The sequence below is a fragment of the Sander lucioperca genome, chromosome 21 (genome assembly GCF_008315115.2).
Source record: "Sander lucioperca isolate FBNREF2018 chromosome 21, SLUC_FBN_1.2, whole genome shotgun sequence".
NCBI lineage: Eukaryota > Metazoa > Chordata > Actinopteri > Perciformes > Percidae > Sander > Sander lucioperca.
This window is the reverse complement of record NC_050193.1, coordinates 24,003,993-24,019,466: the sequence shown is the minus strand read 5'-3', so window position 1 is coordinate 24,019,466 and position 15,474 is coordinate 24,003,993. Positions and strand designations below refer to the sequence as shown.

The following is a 15,474-nucleotide window of genomic DNA, read 5'->3' as shown; positions in this document are numbered from 1 at the left end:
ATTTCAAATCAGAATGTTGGCCAGTGTTTTATTGGTGATTAATTTTCTAAACATTTACGGCGTTTGCCATCGCTGTAGCTGTCACTGCTGTCTGGTTCTGAGCATGCCCAGTGAGTAACTGATGATGTATGAAGGCTGATGACATATGGAGCTGCTGGAAAGAAAGGGGAATCTGCGGGACTTACTCAGATCTGGTCTCAGATCTGGTTCCAGTACTTTCTCTTACAAACAATATCCTAAACTTCAAGTTCAAGTTCAAGTTCCACTTTATTTATCCTTAGAAAAGGAAATTTAGTGTGCAGCAGGATGTCTAAAAACACATACACAGAAAAAGCACGACCAGATGCCAACAACATTGTAAACACAACATTGACACACATCAACACATCAATGGAGACACTCCTTCCCCCAAAAACCAATGACAGAATCCAGTTGGATAGTACACAGGTAAATCTGTCATAATGAACATGGACAGGAATAAATAAATAATCACATACTGTATACAATTTTCAAGAGATGTCCATCAAGTGAATTCAGGTTCCTAATAGCCACAGGAATAAAAGAATCCCTGGCACGTCTAGTTCTTAACATAGGTAGCCTAAAACGGCGACCCGAGGGGAGCAGATTAAACTCCCTAAAGAGTGGGTGATCAGGGCAGTTTAAAATTTGATTAGCCTTACCCCTGACCCGTTTATCATATATATGTTGCAGCTGTGGTAGCTGTACCCCAACCACTTTAGACGCTACGTTAACCAGCTTTGTTAGTTTATGCTTGTTGGTCATTGAAAGACCACTCTGTTGGGCCTTTTTACAGGCAGCATCTGTGTTGATCTCAAAAGATAATTTGCTGTCAATGATGGTTCCTAAATATTTATATTCATCTACTGTCTCAACATTCATGTTCTGAATAACAGTTTGTGAAACATTGTGCTGTGATCTACGCAAATCAATAATCATATCCTTTGTCTTGGAAACATTGATAGACAGATAGAAGTTTTCACACCAATCAATGAAATCATCAATTACAGGACCATGACCCTCCTCATCATTGTCCAAAAGGCTCACTATGACAGTGTCATCTGCAAATAACTTGCCAAAACTGTTAAACAACAGCAACTACCATGCGGCCAGCTCTGCTTTTAGTCAGGATGTGAATAAAGTTCATACTGAGTGTAGAAAACAGCCCTTTGCTTTATTCCTCCCCCATCTCCTCCCCTTACCTGCCTCCTCTCTGTGGTGTGACCTCACCAGCACAAAGCATGAGCGCCCTGTCTGAAACACAGGTGCCTGTTTCCTGAACCCTCAACCCACCTCTCTTCCACCATTAATGCTCACTATATACACTATTATCTTACTACTAGCACTGTATGTTTGCAGTGATAAAGTCTTCATTGTCTCACTACATAGAGTATCACTCCAACAAGCCTAAAGATGTTACAAATGTGTGTTGAATGAGTGTTGAAATTTTGTAGGAACATCTGCTGGATTAGGAAAAAACACGAAGGTCCTCTTCTTCTACCACAAATGAAGCAAAACACTTAATCCTCTGCAAAAGGAAGTCATGGTTTTTCAAGAGAATGTGGTCATTATTTTGCAGACAAAATAGCAGTAACCATGTTGTTTTGAAACTGTGTAAACTACCCACATCATCATCATACCAAGGTATTAAAATTAAGTGAAGTGATATATATATGTAAAAGCACCACAGTACTAGAACTAAATCAGCTAGGCTGATAGTAACTTATTGCAGATTTATCATATTGTGTATATTTCATACGATAAGTAACAAAAAATTGTTGTACAGAAATGCCAAACTAGGTTTGAGGTAATTCAGAAACAGTGTCACCATTACATAGAGAGCATTATACCAGAGAGCATTTACAAGTGGATTAAAATATCCCACTAAATGTGTATCTTGGTAACGATTCTTAAAAAACAAACAAAAAAAACCTGTTTGGTTATATTATGTGTTTAGATAGAAAATTACTATTGGCAGAAATATCTTTATCAGATTTTATAAAAGTCCCAAATATTGATATCAGCATCTGCCTCAAAACTCTCAGTATCGTTAGGGTTATACTTTTAAATGAAAGAGTCAGTTCACTCAAGATGAACTGCATTTATCAATTAATATCTCAAGTTCCTTGAGATGTGGGTGCTTAATCTGTAGTCACACACCTTTATAATAACTTTGATCCTCTTTGCTTTTGCCTCCTTCTGGATCAAGGTGATAGAAGCACAGTGTGTGATGAAGCCATGTCAGCCCCTACCATATGCCTATTAAAATGCATTAGAATTCATTTAGCCGTGAAGCCTATTAAACTATCTCACCTCTGTGATTGGTGCAGCGTCCCAGTTCACCTAGAAGTCATGCTGCAAGATAACAAGGACATTAAAATAGAAATGATCCTGCAGTGCACTTAAGTCCACAAATTGTTGTTTCCCCGACACTCATTTCAAGCAAAGTGTTGTTCAAATATTTTTGGACATGTGCTTTGACAAAAACTATGGCTTATTTTCGGAAGGATTTGTGCATTGGAGTTGCATTGAAATGAAGACAAGTTCAGAACCGTTCATGCTTGGTTTAACCATCGGACATTAACATTTAATTTCTGTTTAATTAAGCTCAATAAACTACAAATTATGAAATATACCAGCTTGAGTACAAGTATGGCGAATAACCCTATTCCTATTCAGTCCACACGCACAAGCTCACTTACACGAGTGAATGTAGACTTGTGCCTTTACTGTTCACTTGTCTAACCACTAACTCTGTCTTTTCTTTGTCTCCTTTGACCCCACTTAACTGCTGGCGGAATGTCGGCCATTTAACAGTGGAGAGAGGTGGGAGTCAGCTTTAGACTAATTCCACATTTAAGTGTGTGTGTGTGTGTGTGTGTGTGTGTGTGTGTGTTTTCAAGTGTGTTAGAGAGAGTAACAGCATACTGTATGTGTATGCAGCATGTTTACTGTGACATAAGTGTGCATGCTTTAGTTGTCTTTAAGTGTGGGTGTGATGTACATTCTTTAACATTGAAGATCGAAAAGCCTGCCATGGTGACTCAGTTTGTCAGGCTCCGGTGAATATGATTAGTATTCACTGTAACAATGCTATCGCACTTTCACTCCTGCCAAAACTTAAGTCTCCTTTTGTCCTCCTTCCAGCTGCTACCCCTTGGAAAAAAAAATCAGGTATGCTCTGGTACACTCTCACTTAAGGCATTGTATTTATGTCTGTCCAAAAAGACTTGGCACTCACCGCTCAAGTGACTTATTGGGCTTATTCCGAGTATCTTTTTTTTTTTTAGAATTTGAATCCTCACAAGTTACAGAGAAGAAGAGGACAGTCTATCAGATGGCTTTGAGTAAGGGAGCTCATGTTTGTCAGTGGATGTTTCCTGAATCTCTTCCACTCTTTCTCATCCTCCTTCATCAAGTGTGTCCCTTTCCACACATTGTTTCCTTCATTTTGTTGCTGTCCATCTTTCTGTTTCATTGCTGTATGTCCCTTTTCTCTCTCTTTCTTTCGCTGTCTTTTTTCTCTCAGATAAACTAGATGAAATTCTTGCAGCAGCTCAGCAGACAATCAGCACCAACGAGGCGCCGGGGACACGGGGACAGGGGCCAAAAAGAGACAGGGGGCGAAGTTTCTATGGCAATGAGGTGTGTATTGTGAAACATACTACATTATATTTATGTGTGTGTTCCTGTGTTGACTGGGACTGTCATCAGGTTGAGAAGAGTGCCTGTCTAACATGACATTGAGTTTTAGTAAGAGACAGCAAAGAATATGGAATATAGATGTAAAGGATATATATAAATATGGAAGCAAAAGTTTCTCCTCATTCCTACATCAAAAGGTTTGAAAAGTTAAAGATCCCCATTGACTGAGACCCATATATTTGCATAAACATACACTGGAGACAGGTATTATCACCTGGCCTGTTATGAACAACACATGAACCAACGTAAGGACAGCACAAAAGGAATTTTCACATTTGTGTGGAGCAGAATGTGTAGTCCGAAGATTTGTTACATGATGCAGCAACATATTTTATTATTTTCAGTCTTTTACTGTTGACTCATTTAAACCTGTATTAACTGGCATGTGACACTAACTCTGAACCAATCATGCAAAGGAGTCCCTCATACACAATTTTTAGTTTCTTTTAGCTTATTATTTTACACATGTACTGTACGATTAAGTCTTGTGTCACTCTCCACTTTCTTTCATATGCTCCTTTTTGGCATTTCAGCCAAACTACGGGGATCATTCCGGGATGGGGATGATGTCGTCTGGGTTGGGCCTCGGCTACGACCGTGGCCAGTACACCTCAGGTCACGGTCCACCGCACGGTATGCTGCGGCAGAAATCCATCGGTGAGGCTGTCTGTTTTTTCTGTCTGCCCCTCCTTTCGCCTGTCTGTCTGTCCTCTGGACCAGTAGAGGTCTACACTGTGCTGACCTGTTTGTCTGTGGCCAACCACGTGTTGTCTGTGGCCAAAGTGCACACTTTGTATCTGTAGCTGATTGTATGTTATACACTTACCTGTTTAACTTACTATACCTGTACTGTACTGTTTGTCTTTTACTCACCCAACTACTATTTGTGATATACAGTAGTGCCAATAATCTCCTAGTTTTATTCTGATGGATTATTTTCTGGTTTGTAAACAAATGCTGCCCAGTTGCTACTTGTTTGTGGAATGATGTATAGCACTAACTGACTTACCTACTAACAGACATACGAATTGAGGACAGACTCGCTGGCAGGTAGATGGGCAGTCAGATTTAGACAGACACTCTCATAGATTACCCTCAGCTTTCCTTTTTTCTGGCTCCATTTCCTCTCCACTTTTATTCACCCCAAAACTTTTCTCCTTTTCTTCTTCATCAGCCTCTCTTAATCGCACTCTCTATCGTACCACCTGTAAATCCCTATTTCATCCCACACTGTTTTTTCTCCATTTGTGAATGCTGTACTGCAGGGGTGCCTGAGGAGGAGAGGCAGTACCTGCATCCTCCAGCCATGAAGTTTGCTCGCAGTCTGTCGGTGCCTGGCCCAGACGAAATCCCTCCTCCTCCCACCACAGCTCCACCAGACCCTCCATTCTCCTCTGCTCCGCCACTAGGTTGGAGAGCAAAGTCATCCCAGCAGCCCTCTGTCTCCGTGTCACAGTCCACATCCACCTCTGCACACTACCAGCCCTACTCCCAGTCAGTGCACTTCACACATGGGGGCAGGGAAAGGGCCGGTGGTCCCAGCACTGGCCCCAGTGATGGAGCGGTGGACAACACAACCTCGTATGCACACGCAGCTGCCCATACTGCTCAAAGCAGGACTGCTTCACGGAAGGTTGCGTATACTGGGGAGTCTGTTGGAGCTGGCATAGGGGCTAGTGGAGGGACCAAGGCTGCAGGTCTAAGGAGAGGCTACAGCACCGCTGTCCCCCCATCCAGCATTGCCACTGTAATGCCCCAGCAACAACAGACTACCCAGAGTCAACCCCAGCGAGCAGACCGCAGTGCAGCTGGGGCTGGAGCAGGCGGTCCTAAAGGAGGGGCCCGGAGAGGCAAAGGCCCCCTGGTGAAGCAATCCAAGGTAGAGGACCTGCGCATGGCCCAGGGTACAATGGGGGGTAAAGGCTCGGTGGAGAAAAGCTCCATTCCCATACCAACCATTATCGTCAAGGCCCCTTCAACCAGCAGCAGTGGACGCAGCAGCCAGGGCAGCAGTGTAGAGGCCGACGCTCCTACATCAGGGGAGACAGATGAAGCCAAAACGCCTCATGGTCCTCCCTCCACTCCTGCTCCACAGCCCCCTTCTCCCCCTTCCATCCCAGCGCCGCCACCTCCGTCCTTGCCTTCTATGCGAGCCCAGGATAATCTGGACTTTACCAGCCAGTTTGGGGCTGCCATTGTTGGCGCAGCTCGCAGAGACAGGGAACGGTTTCATGAAGCCCGCAGAAAGAGTGCCTCATTGTTCATGTCTGTTGAGGAGGATGTAAGTCTTGGGGGAGTGAGTGATGGAATAACAAGGACTCAAGTGTCACAGCAACAGCTTAACACACAGGGTGAAAGTTCATCAACACGGCTGCGCCCGTCCAAGTCTATTGACGAGGGCATGTTCTCTGGGGATACTTTTATCCATCACACCCGCAGTATGCCTCCAGCCTTTGGCCTACCTGAGTACTCCTCACCTGCCCTGGACTATCAGCCTAAGTCTGTGCCTACTGACTTGTACACAGCAGCAGGCAGGCAGCCAGGACCCTCCAGTACCACCACATTCATTCACCCTCTAACAGGAAAGGCTCTTGACCCCACGTCGCCACTAGGCCTCGCCCTGGCTGCCAGAGAGCGTGCTCTGAGGGATGACAGCAGGTTAAGGAGGGGAACAGAGCACCACTTTACCCGACAGATGTCAAGTGGGATGTTTCCTTCGTCTACTGTCACTTCTCAGCCTGTGTCGTCAACCGCCCAGTCCTCCAGCTCTTCTTACCTGGTCACCTCGTCTTCTCTGGCTGCTACCACAGCCACTGTTGGACGCCCACCCTCACCCAGAATCCTCAGAGGAGTTGGGAGTGTGTGGAGTGAGGAAGGCGGTGGAGGAGAGAGGGAGCGGGAAGGAGGAGGGGCTCGTGAGGGGCTAAGAGTTCGCTTCTCTGAGGACAAAACGGTCCACACACACCACTACCAGTCTCAGCCGTATCAGCCAACCTACAAGGAGAGGGAGCGGGACAGGTCGAGGGAACGGGAGAGGGAGCTGTCAAGAGAAAGAGAGAGGGACAAAGAGAGAGAGGGTTACATGAGGAGGGCAGAGCAGGCTGCTGCCAATGCGGCAGCCGCTGATAGCTCTGCTCAGCAGGCGTCCCAGTCTCAGCAGCCTCGGAGGCCCACTTTTCTCAGGATGGAAAGTCAAGCTGATGCCTATATCTTGTCCCTCACCCCTCCCTCTCCTCCACCTACCAGTACTCAGCAGACAGCGAACACTACTGGGAGCACTGGGACTGGTATAATGGTTCTTCCTCCCCCTGCCCCCTCAGTTGATGCGGACGATGAGTTTGTCTACGCAGACCCTCTCCCACCTCCATTACAGTTTGCTAACAGCTTCGACAGGGGAATATCAGGGTACTCACAACACGGGATGCGCCCCAACAGCCTGACATCCCGCCAACAGCAGGTCCCACCCCCTCCACCTCCACCTCCTCCTCCACCACCACCCCCCCCACCCCCTCAAAAAGAATCATTTGTAAGTGGGTTTCCTGCTCATACACCCCTGCCCTCACCTCAGGCAGGGGACTCCACTGCCTCCAGCCTTACATCTTACGACAGTGAGGTGGCTAACCTGACTCAGTCCGTTACCTCCCCCTCCCAAACGTCGCCCAACCCCCCTCCCCCTCACTCTCCCTCTACTTTGCAGCCCACCTCGACAGCTGGACCTCCGCCTCCCCCGTCAGTCTCACCACCGCCTCCTCCCGGATCTTATCACAGACCCTTTTCTATGTCCCACCCCCACCACCTCTACAACAGCTCTCACACTCCTGGGCGCTCTTCCCCCACGCCTCCCCCGCACACAGTCGCACCTCCCCCGGCCTACCGTGGTCACCCAGCGCCCTCCTCCATTGCTGCCACCTCTGCTCCACTTAGGGGCACTGCCTCACATGCCACGACCGCTAGCTGTGCCGCTACAACCACTGCTGCTGCCACCACAACAAACACCTCCACTCAGCTCTACCACGAGCGCACACATACCACACATACAACATCCTCCACCGCCATCACCGGCAGTCGCAGGACAGGGGAGCACCATCGTCCTCCCCCCGCTACTAAGAAAGGAGAGTCCCAAGAGACGGTGGTGGACTCTGGGATTGAGGAACTGGACAGCCGCAGCAGCAGTGACCACCACCTCGACAGCATCCTGGCCAGTGTCCGTGGAGACAGGCTGGACCGAGGGGAGAGAGGAGGACGGATGGGAGGCGGAACAGGGGAACCAGAAAGGGGAGGAGATTTTCTGGAGTCTTACATGAGCTACCTGGACGGACAAACTTTTGAGATGCAGAATGCCACAGCAGCAGCCTCCACCTATCCAAAAACCAACAGGTTCAGAGAAGGAGGTCGCACCAGTGATCTACACAGACAGACCAGCACTGCTCCTGCATCCTTCCACTCACACAGACGAAGAGACGAGCAGGAAGAGGATGAGGTCGAGGAAGGAGTGGATGAAAGTGGCCGGGATGGGTATGGAGTGAGGGACGTGCAAAATTTGGGACGTCCTATTTCACCGTACTTTGATCGCCCTCGCACTCCTGAGATGAAGCCTCTATGGGGCGAGGGGCAGATGGCCGGTGACCAGTCTGGGTCACTTTTAGAGGGGAAAAAGATTTACCCTCCTGCATCCAGTATGAAGCCCAGCATCATAAATGAGCTGAGCAGCAAACTGCAGCAAAGAACCAAGGACAGCTGGAGCAGCCAGAGACCTCTAGGCAGACACAGGTACACATCAGTGAAAACTTTGGCTTCATGTTTTTCGATGTCACAGCATGAACTACAGTTTTTGTTGTTGTTGATGCACGGCATTGTCATTCTATTAATGTCTCACCTGTGTGAATGTATTAGTGTGCCACCTGTGAGTTCTGTACCTTTCACAATTGATGTTCAGGCCTTCTGTGAAAAACCTTCTTTGTATGTCTTGTGTAAGTGTTATGTCTATACTGTGTAAACCTCTCCTTTTATTTCTCTGGCTTTTTCCATGTGTTTCTCTCAGAAGCAGAAACAGGTAATAGAGCCACTTCCACACTCCTTTTTTCTGTCAGGAAGAACATAAAACCTTGACACCTGCTTAAATTTACAGCCGGTTTTGAGACAGTAAGGAAGGAGAGGAAACCTTGTTAAGCTTGATTCATTTATAATGTTGTACACAATCACAATGTTGACAGTATAAAATCATTTAAATCCATGGGTTCTAAAAATTGCTGGTCAATGTTGACCAACATTTTCCTTAATGTGTGTGCATGTTTTTCATCGTATTGTTTTCTGTTTTCTATCATGCTTTTCTCTTGTCAATTTCTCTCCTTCTCCATTCACAGATTTTCAGAAGACTCAGCCTCAGCTTTGAGCCCCCCCTCAGCTCGATCCTTGTCACCGTCGCCGATTTCATTATCACAACCATCGTTAGCCCCGTCCCCCACCCCTGCCTCCCAGTACCCCAACTGGGGACGATCCCCATCTCCTCAACCTCAACCTCCAGCTGCTTGCCAGCCTCCACGTTCACATTCCCCACTGTCTCCGACATCTTATGCCCCTTACCCCACTTCCCCCAAACACAGACCTGTCTACCGGACCAAAGCCCTAGAATTCCAGTTCATCCCCAGTCGCGACTCCCGTAAAGCAGAATCACACATGTTACAGCGTAGGCGAGCACCCAGCCCCCTCATCTCCCCGTCAGAGAGGCCAAAGCTGGGTCCCCCCCGGCCATCATCCCTTCCGCTCCTCCCCACCACACCTCTATACAGTGCCATGTATGACCTCCGAGGTTCAATCACCCCGCCATCACCTGGGAACCCTCTTGGAGATCCTTACTTCTCGCCCTCTCCTCCCCTGTTTGCCCCCTCTGGTGCCCCTCCTCCTCCAAACTCTACTTTAGTTGTCTCTCGATCCCTCTCTCCAACTCACTTCCTGTCCGGGACCTCTTCTCCGCCCCTGCACCCTCACCCTCCGCCTACATGCCTGAGTTATCCCCATCTACCGCCCCCTTCCCCTACAAAGCCTTTTGCTTCCAAGCCGCTGCCCTACTGGACCAAGTATGACGTTGCAGACTGGCTAGGATACCTGAACTTGGGTGAGCACAGAGAGCGTTTCCTGGACAACGAGATTGACGGCACCCACCTGCCCTCCCTAACCAAGGACGACTATCTGGATTTGGGTGTGACACGTGTAGGCCACCGCATGAACATAGAACGGGCCCTGAGGGCCGTTATGGACAGGTATGGCTTTAATTCTCTATCATCACTGACCATCTCAATTATTTGGAATATTTACAATTAGTTACATGCATTTTACAGTTAACTTTTTTCAAAAACTTCACAGTTCTTTTCACCAACATGCAACTCAACACAACAGTTAATCGCACATCTAAAATGCCCTGATGTAACCAAAACACATCTCAAAAATATAATACACTAACAACCAGTAGCATTACAAAATGTATTACTATTGAATTTGAAGTAGCTTTTGTTTGACTCTTTTTTATTGTGCATAAAATGAGATTCCATTACATAAAAAGAATGTCATCACTTTACTGCAAGGAAGTTATTAAAGTCAGCTATCCATCAGTGGTGTTGGAACGTTTTTTGTTTTGTTTATTTTAAGATTGTGATCGCATGATTTAGATATTATTGTAGAAATCTGCTGTTAACCTCACACTAGCCTTTTGCTCATTAAAGCCTGCCAATATAAATAATTTGATGACAATTCACGCAATTAATTGTGATTCAGGCTAACGTTCAAAGACGACATACTATAGGCTACTATGACATTTTATGGCATACATTACTATACTACAACTTTTTGTATGACATACTATATACCATAGGTAAATCTCAGTTCTCTTAAATTGCATCCCCGGCTCCTCCACTTGCCTTCATTCTTCGTGTCTTAGTCCGTCCCACCAAGGAAGCACGGGAGAGACGCAAGCAAATCATGGGAGGACAGAGGGAACGAGCAAATGTGTTTAGAGGGATGAGACGTCCTTTCCTCTGATGCGTATCATTTGTCAGCTGTATGGGGGGAGTTAGCAGCCCTTTCAGCTGCATGGCTTCCGGGAAGGCTGCTATCGTGTATCCTCGCTTATAGCTCCTCTGTTATCCCTCCTCGATGCTCGTTCCTCGGGGTAGAAATAAGGGCTTTGAGACAGACTTCACGGAGGAGGGACAGAACAACTTCTGGTTCAGCCGAGAAGCGACAAGCTATCAAATAAAAGACATAAGATGCAGCCTTTGACTTTTTATGATATTTTTATGACATGACACTATACTATGATTTTTATAACATTTTACTGACATACTACTATGACTTTTAAAAAAAATAACTTTTTAATGACATACTATACTATGATTTTTATGACATTTTATGACATATTATACTATGACTTTTTTAACCACTTTTTTATGGCATACTATACTATGACTTTTTTGTACCACTTTTTATGGCGTACTATACTATGACTTTTTATGACATACTGTACTATGACATTTTTATGAGATACTATATTGTGACATTTTTATGGCATACTTTACTGTGAACTTTATGTGACATTTATGTCTAGGGGTGGCCGAGACACAACAAGAACCAGCCTCAACTTCCCCAAGTCCCAATCAGCCAAAGAGAATGATCACTGAATAGGATTCAGTAAAGGAGTAAAGGATTTAGTTTATTTACAGATTCAGATAAACATACTGGGAGCCTGGTCAGACTTCAGGGTGAGCCAAGGCCAACAAAAAAAAGCTAATGTAAGATCCAATCTAACCTGAAGAAATAAAGTAAACCAAAATACAACTACTAACCTCCCTAACTCAGCTAAACAGGAGAGAAAAAGGTTACCAAATGTAAGCAGCCCACCCTTACTACTTCCAGAAGAACATAAAACATCAGTATGGCTAAAGCTACAGTCAATCCGTGTTTGGATGCTAGTTTGCTTTTTTATGGCATACTATACAAAGACTTTTTCATGACTTTTAATAACATACTATAAACCATGACTTTTTGTGACATTTTTTATGACATTCTAGTATACTATGACTTTTTATGGCATAATATACTATTACTTTTTAAATGAGTATTTCATGACAAACTATTCTATGACTTTTATGATTTTTTTATGACATACTATAACTTTTTATGACTTTTAATAACATACTATACAATGACGTCCATGACATGCTATACTATCACTTTTTTCATGAGTTTTTTTTTATGACATACTATACCTTTTTATGATTTTCTAAATGACATGGTATTCTATGTCTTCTTTCATTCTTTTCATGGCATATAAACTATGACTTTTATGAATTTCTTATGACAAACAATAACGTTTTTATGACATTTTATTGACATACTATACTATACCTTTTATGATTTTTTTAATGACATGCTATTCTATGACTTGTTTCATGACATTTTCATGACATACTATGATTATTTCATGACTTTTTTATGGTATGTGTTAGAATAATTACATTATCAAGAATAGACAGAGACCACTGAAGTTATATTAAAGTTCATTTTACCCAAGAACCCAACGAGGAGGCCTTCTCCCTACTTTTTTTAAAAACTTTTGCATCCTCAATAATTCAATATAAAATGAGAATATGAATAAGAATTCTGCAATTTCTCAGTACATTACTCATAATGTACATCATAAAGCATTCACGTCAATACTAAACATTTTTAATCAGATGTTGATCTCAATCATTGTCAGTTGTTTGTGAATCTGTAAGACATGAACAGATAAAAGATACACTGCAAACAGCTTCTGTTGTTTAGGATCAAATTTAACCCATGTAAAAAACTTTTCATTTGATCAAAATATATGTGTATTTTCAGAATGTGAGTCTGTGTACCATTTCACAATGCGTCAGATGTGTCAGATCAGGACGTCTGCTGGCCGGTGGTCCGTCTTTTTCTTTGGTGAAACAGGTCTCGGGGTCATATGATTGACCCCTCCGAAGCCTTCTTATTTCAGCGTCATCAGTTCATCACAGAATGTTCATCAAGGCTTTGGGTAGGGCATGTGGTTTGCTGCTGGCTCTTTGGTTTGCACAGTACATCTCCAGATGCTGAAGTCACAACCAGATGGCTAGCACTAGTCCACCATCCCTTTCGCTCTGGGCCGAGAACCGTAGCCAACCCACGAACCTTTATCGTGTCTAGCTGTGCTGTGGTCTGAGGTGCTGTGATGGTGGTTGTTGTTGTTGTTCTTCTTCTAGTACAGTTTGTCACCGGTCCTGCAGCTGGAGGGGGAGTGAGATGGATCTGATCTCTGACACAACGAGACACTGTGTGGCACAAAACAGAATTCCGAGAAGCAATATTTGTTCTTTTATCAATATTTATCACTTGGAAAAACGTCAATTTATTTTAGTGAACATCAATAATTCTAAAACAGCATTTCTTTCCCTCATGCTGGTTTAACTCTATAAAATCCATACAAATATGCTGAAAAGGAAACACTGTTTTTTGGAAACTGTTCTCTTTTAGGCCTCAGTTTATCTTAGGGTTGTGTTTTTGCAACAAAAAAAATCTTTAGATCAAGATAATCAGATAAATCAAAATTTATTAAACACCTTATTTATTATTGCTACTATATCCCTCCTGTTTGAGGCATGACAAAACTCATGACTCAATAAGCAGCATATATAAATTATCTGTTTTAGTGGTTTAGCCATTAACACTGTGTCCTGTGTTACACAGCAAAACCTGTATAAAAGCAACAAAAAATTCAATAAATAATTTCTTTAAAAGAAAAAGAAATCACCAAAATAAAATATTTTCAACATCAATATCAATTAATAATTTAGTTTAAACAATTTGTGATATAGCAACTCAAAATACAAACAAAGTCAGATGCAGCTGCAGCTTTACTGAAAAAAACTCACTAGTCAAAATAAATGGAATCTCATCTCAACCTGTATCGGTTTCAATATTGTCTCAATTCATAAACTCAGATGAATTACACAAAAATGTGTTGTTTATTATATTTTTGGGTTTGGTTTGCAACACAAAGTAATACTAATTGCTGCTCTAAAAATCATTATGAATTAAAGTTTTTAGGCCTATAGAGCAACCCTAAGCACTTCTAATTTGAAGTCTATTTATCCAATTTGTTACCTGATATGGGACCATATCACATTATATAATTTATGTCAAAAACTACCTCAGTGTATTAAGATGATTGCTGAGCCTAAACTGCACATCTACAACTCCTGTTTTTCTCTTATCTCTGCGTGTGTGTGTGTGTGTGTGTGTGTGTGTGTGTGTGTGTGTGTGTGTGTGTGTGTGTGTGTATGTGTGTGTGTGTGTGTGTGTGTGTGTGTGTGTGTGTGTGTGTATTATCTGGGAAGTCCCTAACCTTGGCTGTTCTCTGAGCCTCTGAAAGAAAGGAGGAGTTCTCCTTTTTTGCATTTAAACACACTGCTTTTCTACGTATTCAAAAATGTTGAAATGTAATTAGGGTTAGTCAATTCAATAAGGTTTAACATATAGTTATAGTGGACAAAATATTAAAATTCTTTGCCTAGGTAAAAGTACTAATTCCAAACTGTAAAAATATTCTGTTACCAGCAATATTCCATTAGAAATATTACCTAAGTAAGAAAAGTATCATAAAAATATGTACTTAAGGTATTAAAAAGCAACAATATAGAAAAGTCCTCACATTTTTGAAACTGAAAATGATCAAATCACTTTTCTGTCAATCACTAAGTGATTAAGCAACTAATCATTTCAGCTGGACTTGTAGGTCTATTTGTTTGTCGGGCAGTTTGATGACAATAAAACATATTTCATAAACATACGTTCTGTGTACAAAAATCCCAATTTGTCTTAACCAAATTATGTCAGATTACAATAATATCTGGAAGCATTTGACAAAACTCTGCTACTAACTCTTTTGTCTTTTGAAGAAATTAGTCATTCCTAAAAATGACATAATTTGTCTTTGAAATCAAAAATCAACTGTTTGTTTATCACCTATATAAGATAAGAAAGATTTTCTTTAGACCACACTGGGGAAATTCCAGTTACAGCAGCTCAAAATTTGTGTCAGCTTTATTTTTACAACTTTTACTACTCAACTGTATTTTTGATTTTTAGCACTTTACTTTTGTATTTTCACAATTTTCATCAGCTTTTGGCATTTGGAAAAAACATATTTTATTTAATTAATAGGAAAACTATCATTTAAATATCCCTCAGATAAAGGCAATAAGTAGGTCAAATATAATTGACTTCTGAGTGAAAGTAACTGTTAAATTGAACTCCTATACAATCCATCTATAGGAAACCCATTATCCTAATTTAAAAGTACATTTAGCTCTCTAGTAGCTCTTTAGTCTGTGTAGCTTCTATGTGTGTGCGCTACAGCAGCTCAGTGACAGTCTTCTCAGACTCCTCGCTGGGCTATCACTTTTCCTACACTCCACTTTTCAACAATGTGTACCCCTTTAATATACAAAGTATATTAGTATATTATATATTATTATTATCTTTATAGTATAAGTATTATCTCTTACTGTTTATAAGATTTATCTTTAACTTCTATTATATCTTACTTTTCGTGTAAGTTTTTACCCTCCTGAATTACTTGATTTCATTAAGAGCCAGGTAGCATGTATGGAGTTCACCCAAGCTGTGTACCTTGTGCAGTGAATCTCGTCACTGGAGACACTCTTATAGCAATCAAGCAATTACAGTTTAACT

The 15,474-nt window shown here is 42.7% G+C and overlaps 1 protein-coding gene across 5 annotated transcripts in view; it reads left to right on the top strand.

Annotated features, from left to right (window-relative positions):
• Window positions 1-15,474, top strand: part of shank1 (SH3 and multiple ankyrin repeat domains 1) — a 96,460-nt gene that overhangs the window by 70,947 nt on the left and 10,039 nt on the right. The window contains exons 20-27 of one of the 5 annotated variants that reach the window (XM_031318774.2): window positions 2,836-2,844; window positions 3,166-3,192; window positions 3,309-3,365; window positions 3,572-3,663; window positions 4,257-4,380; window positions 4,989-8,493; window positions 8,765-8,776; window positions 9,087-9,983. In XM_031318774.2, the coding sequence (XP_031174634.1) occupies window positions 2,836-2,844; window positions 3,166-3,192; window positions 3,309-3,365; window positions 3,572-3,663; window positions 4,257-4,380; window positions 4,989-8,493; window positions 8,765-8,776; window positions 9,087-9,983 (4,723 nt within the window). Of the gene's footprint in view, window positions 1-2,835; window positions 2,845-3,165; window positions 3,193-3,308; window positions 3,366-3,547; window positions 3,664-4,256; window positions 4,381-4,988; window positions 8,494-8,764; window positions 8,777-9,086; window positions 9,984-15,474 lie in introns of all 5 variants that reach the window. The other 4 variants (XM_031318770.2, XM_031318773.2, XM_031318769.2 and 1 more) reach the window with 4 other exon arrangements.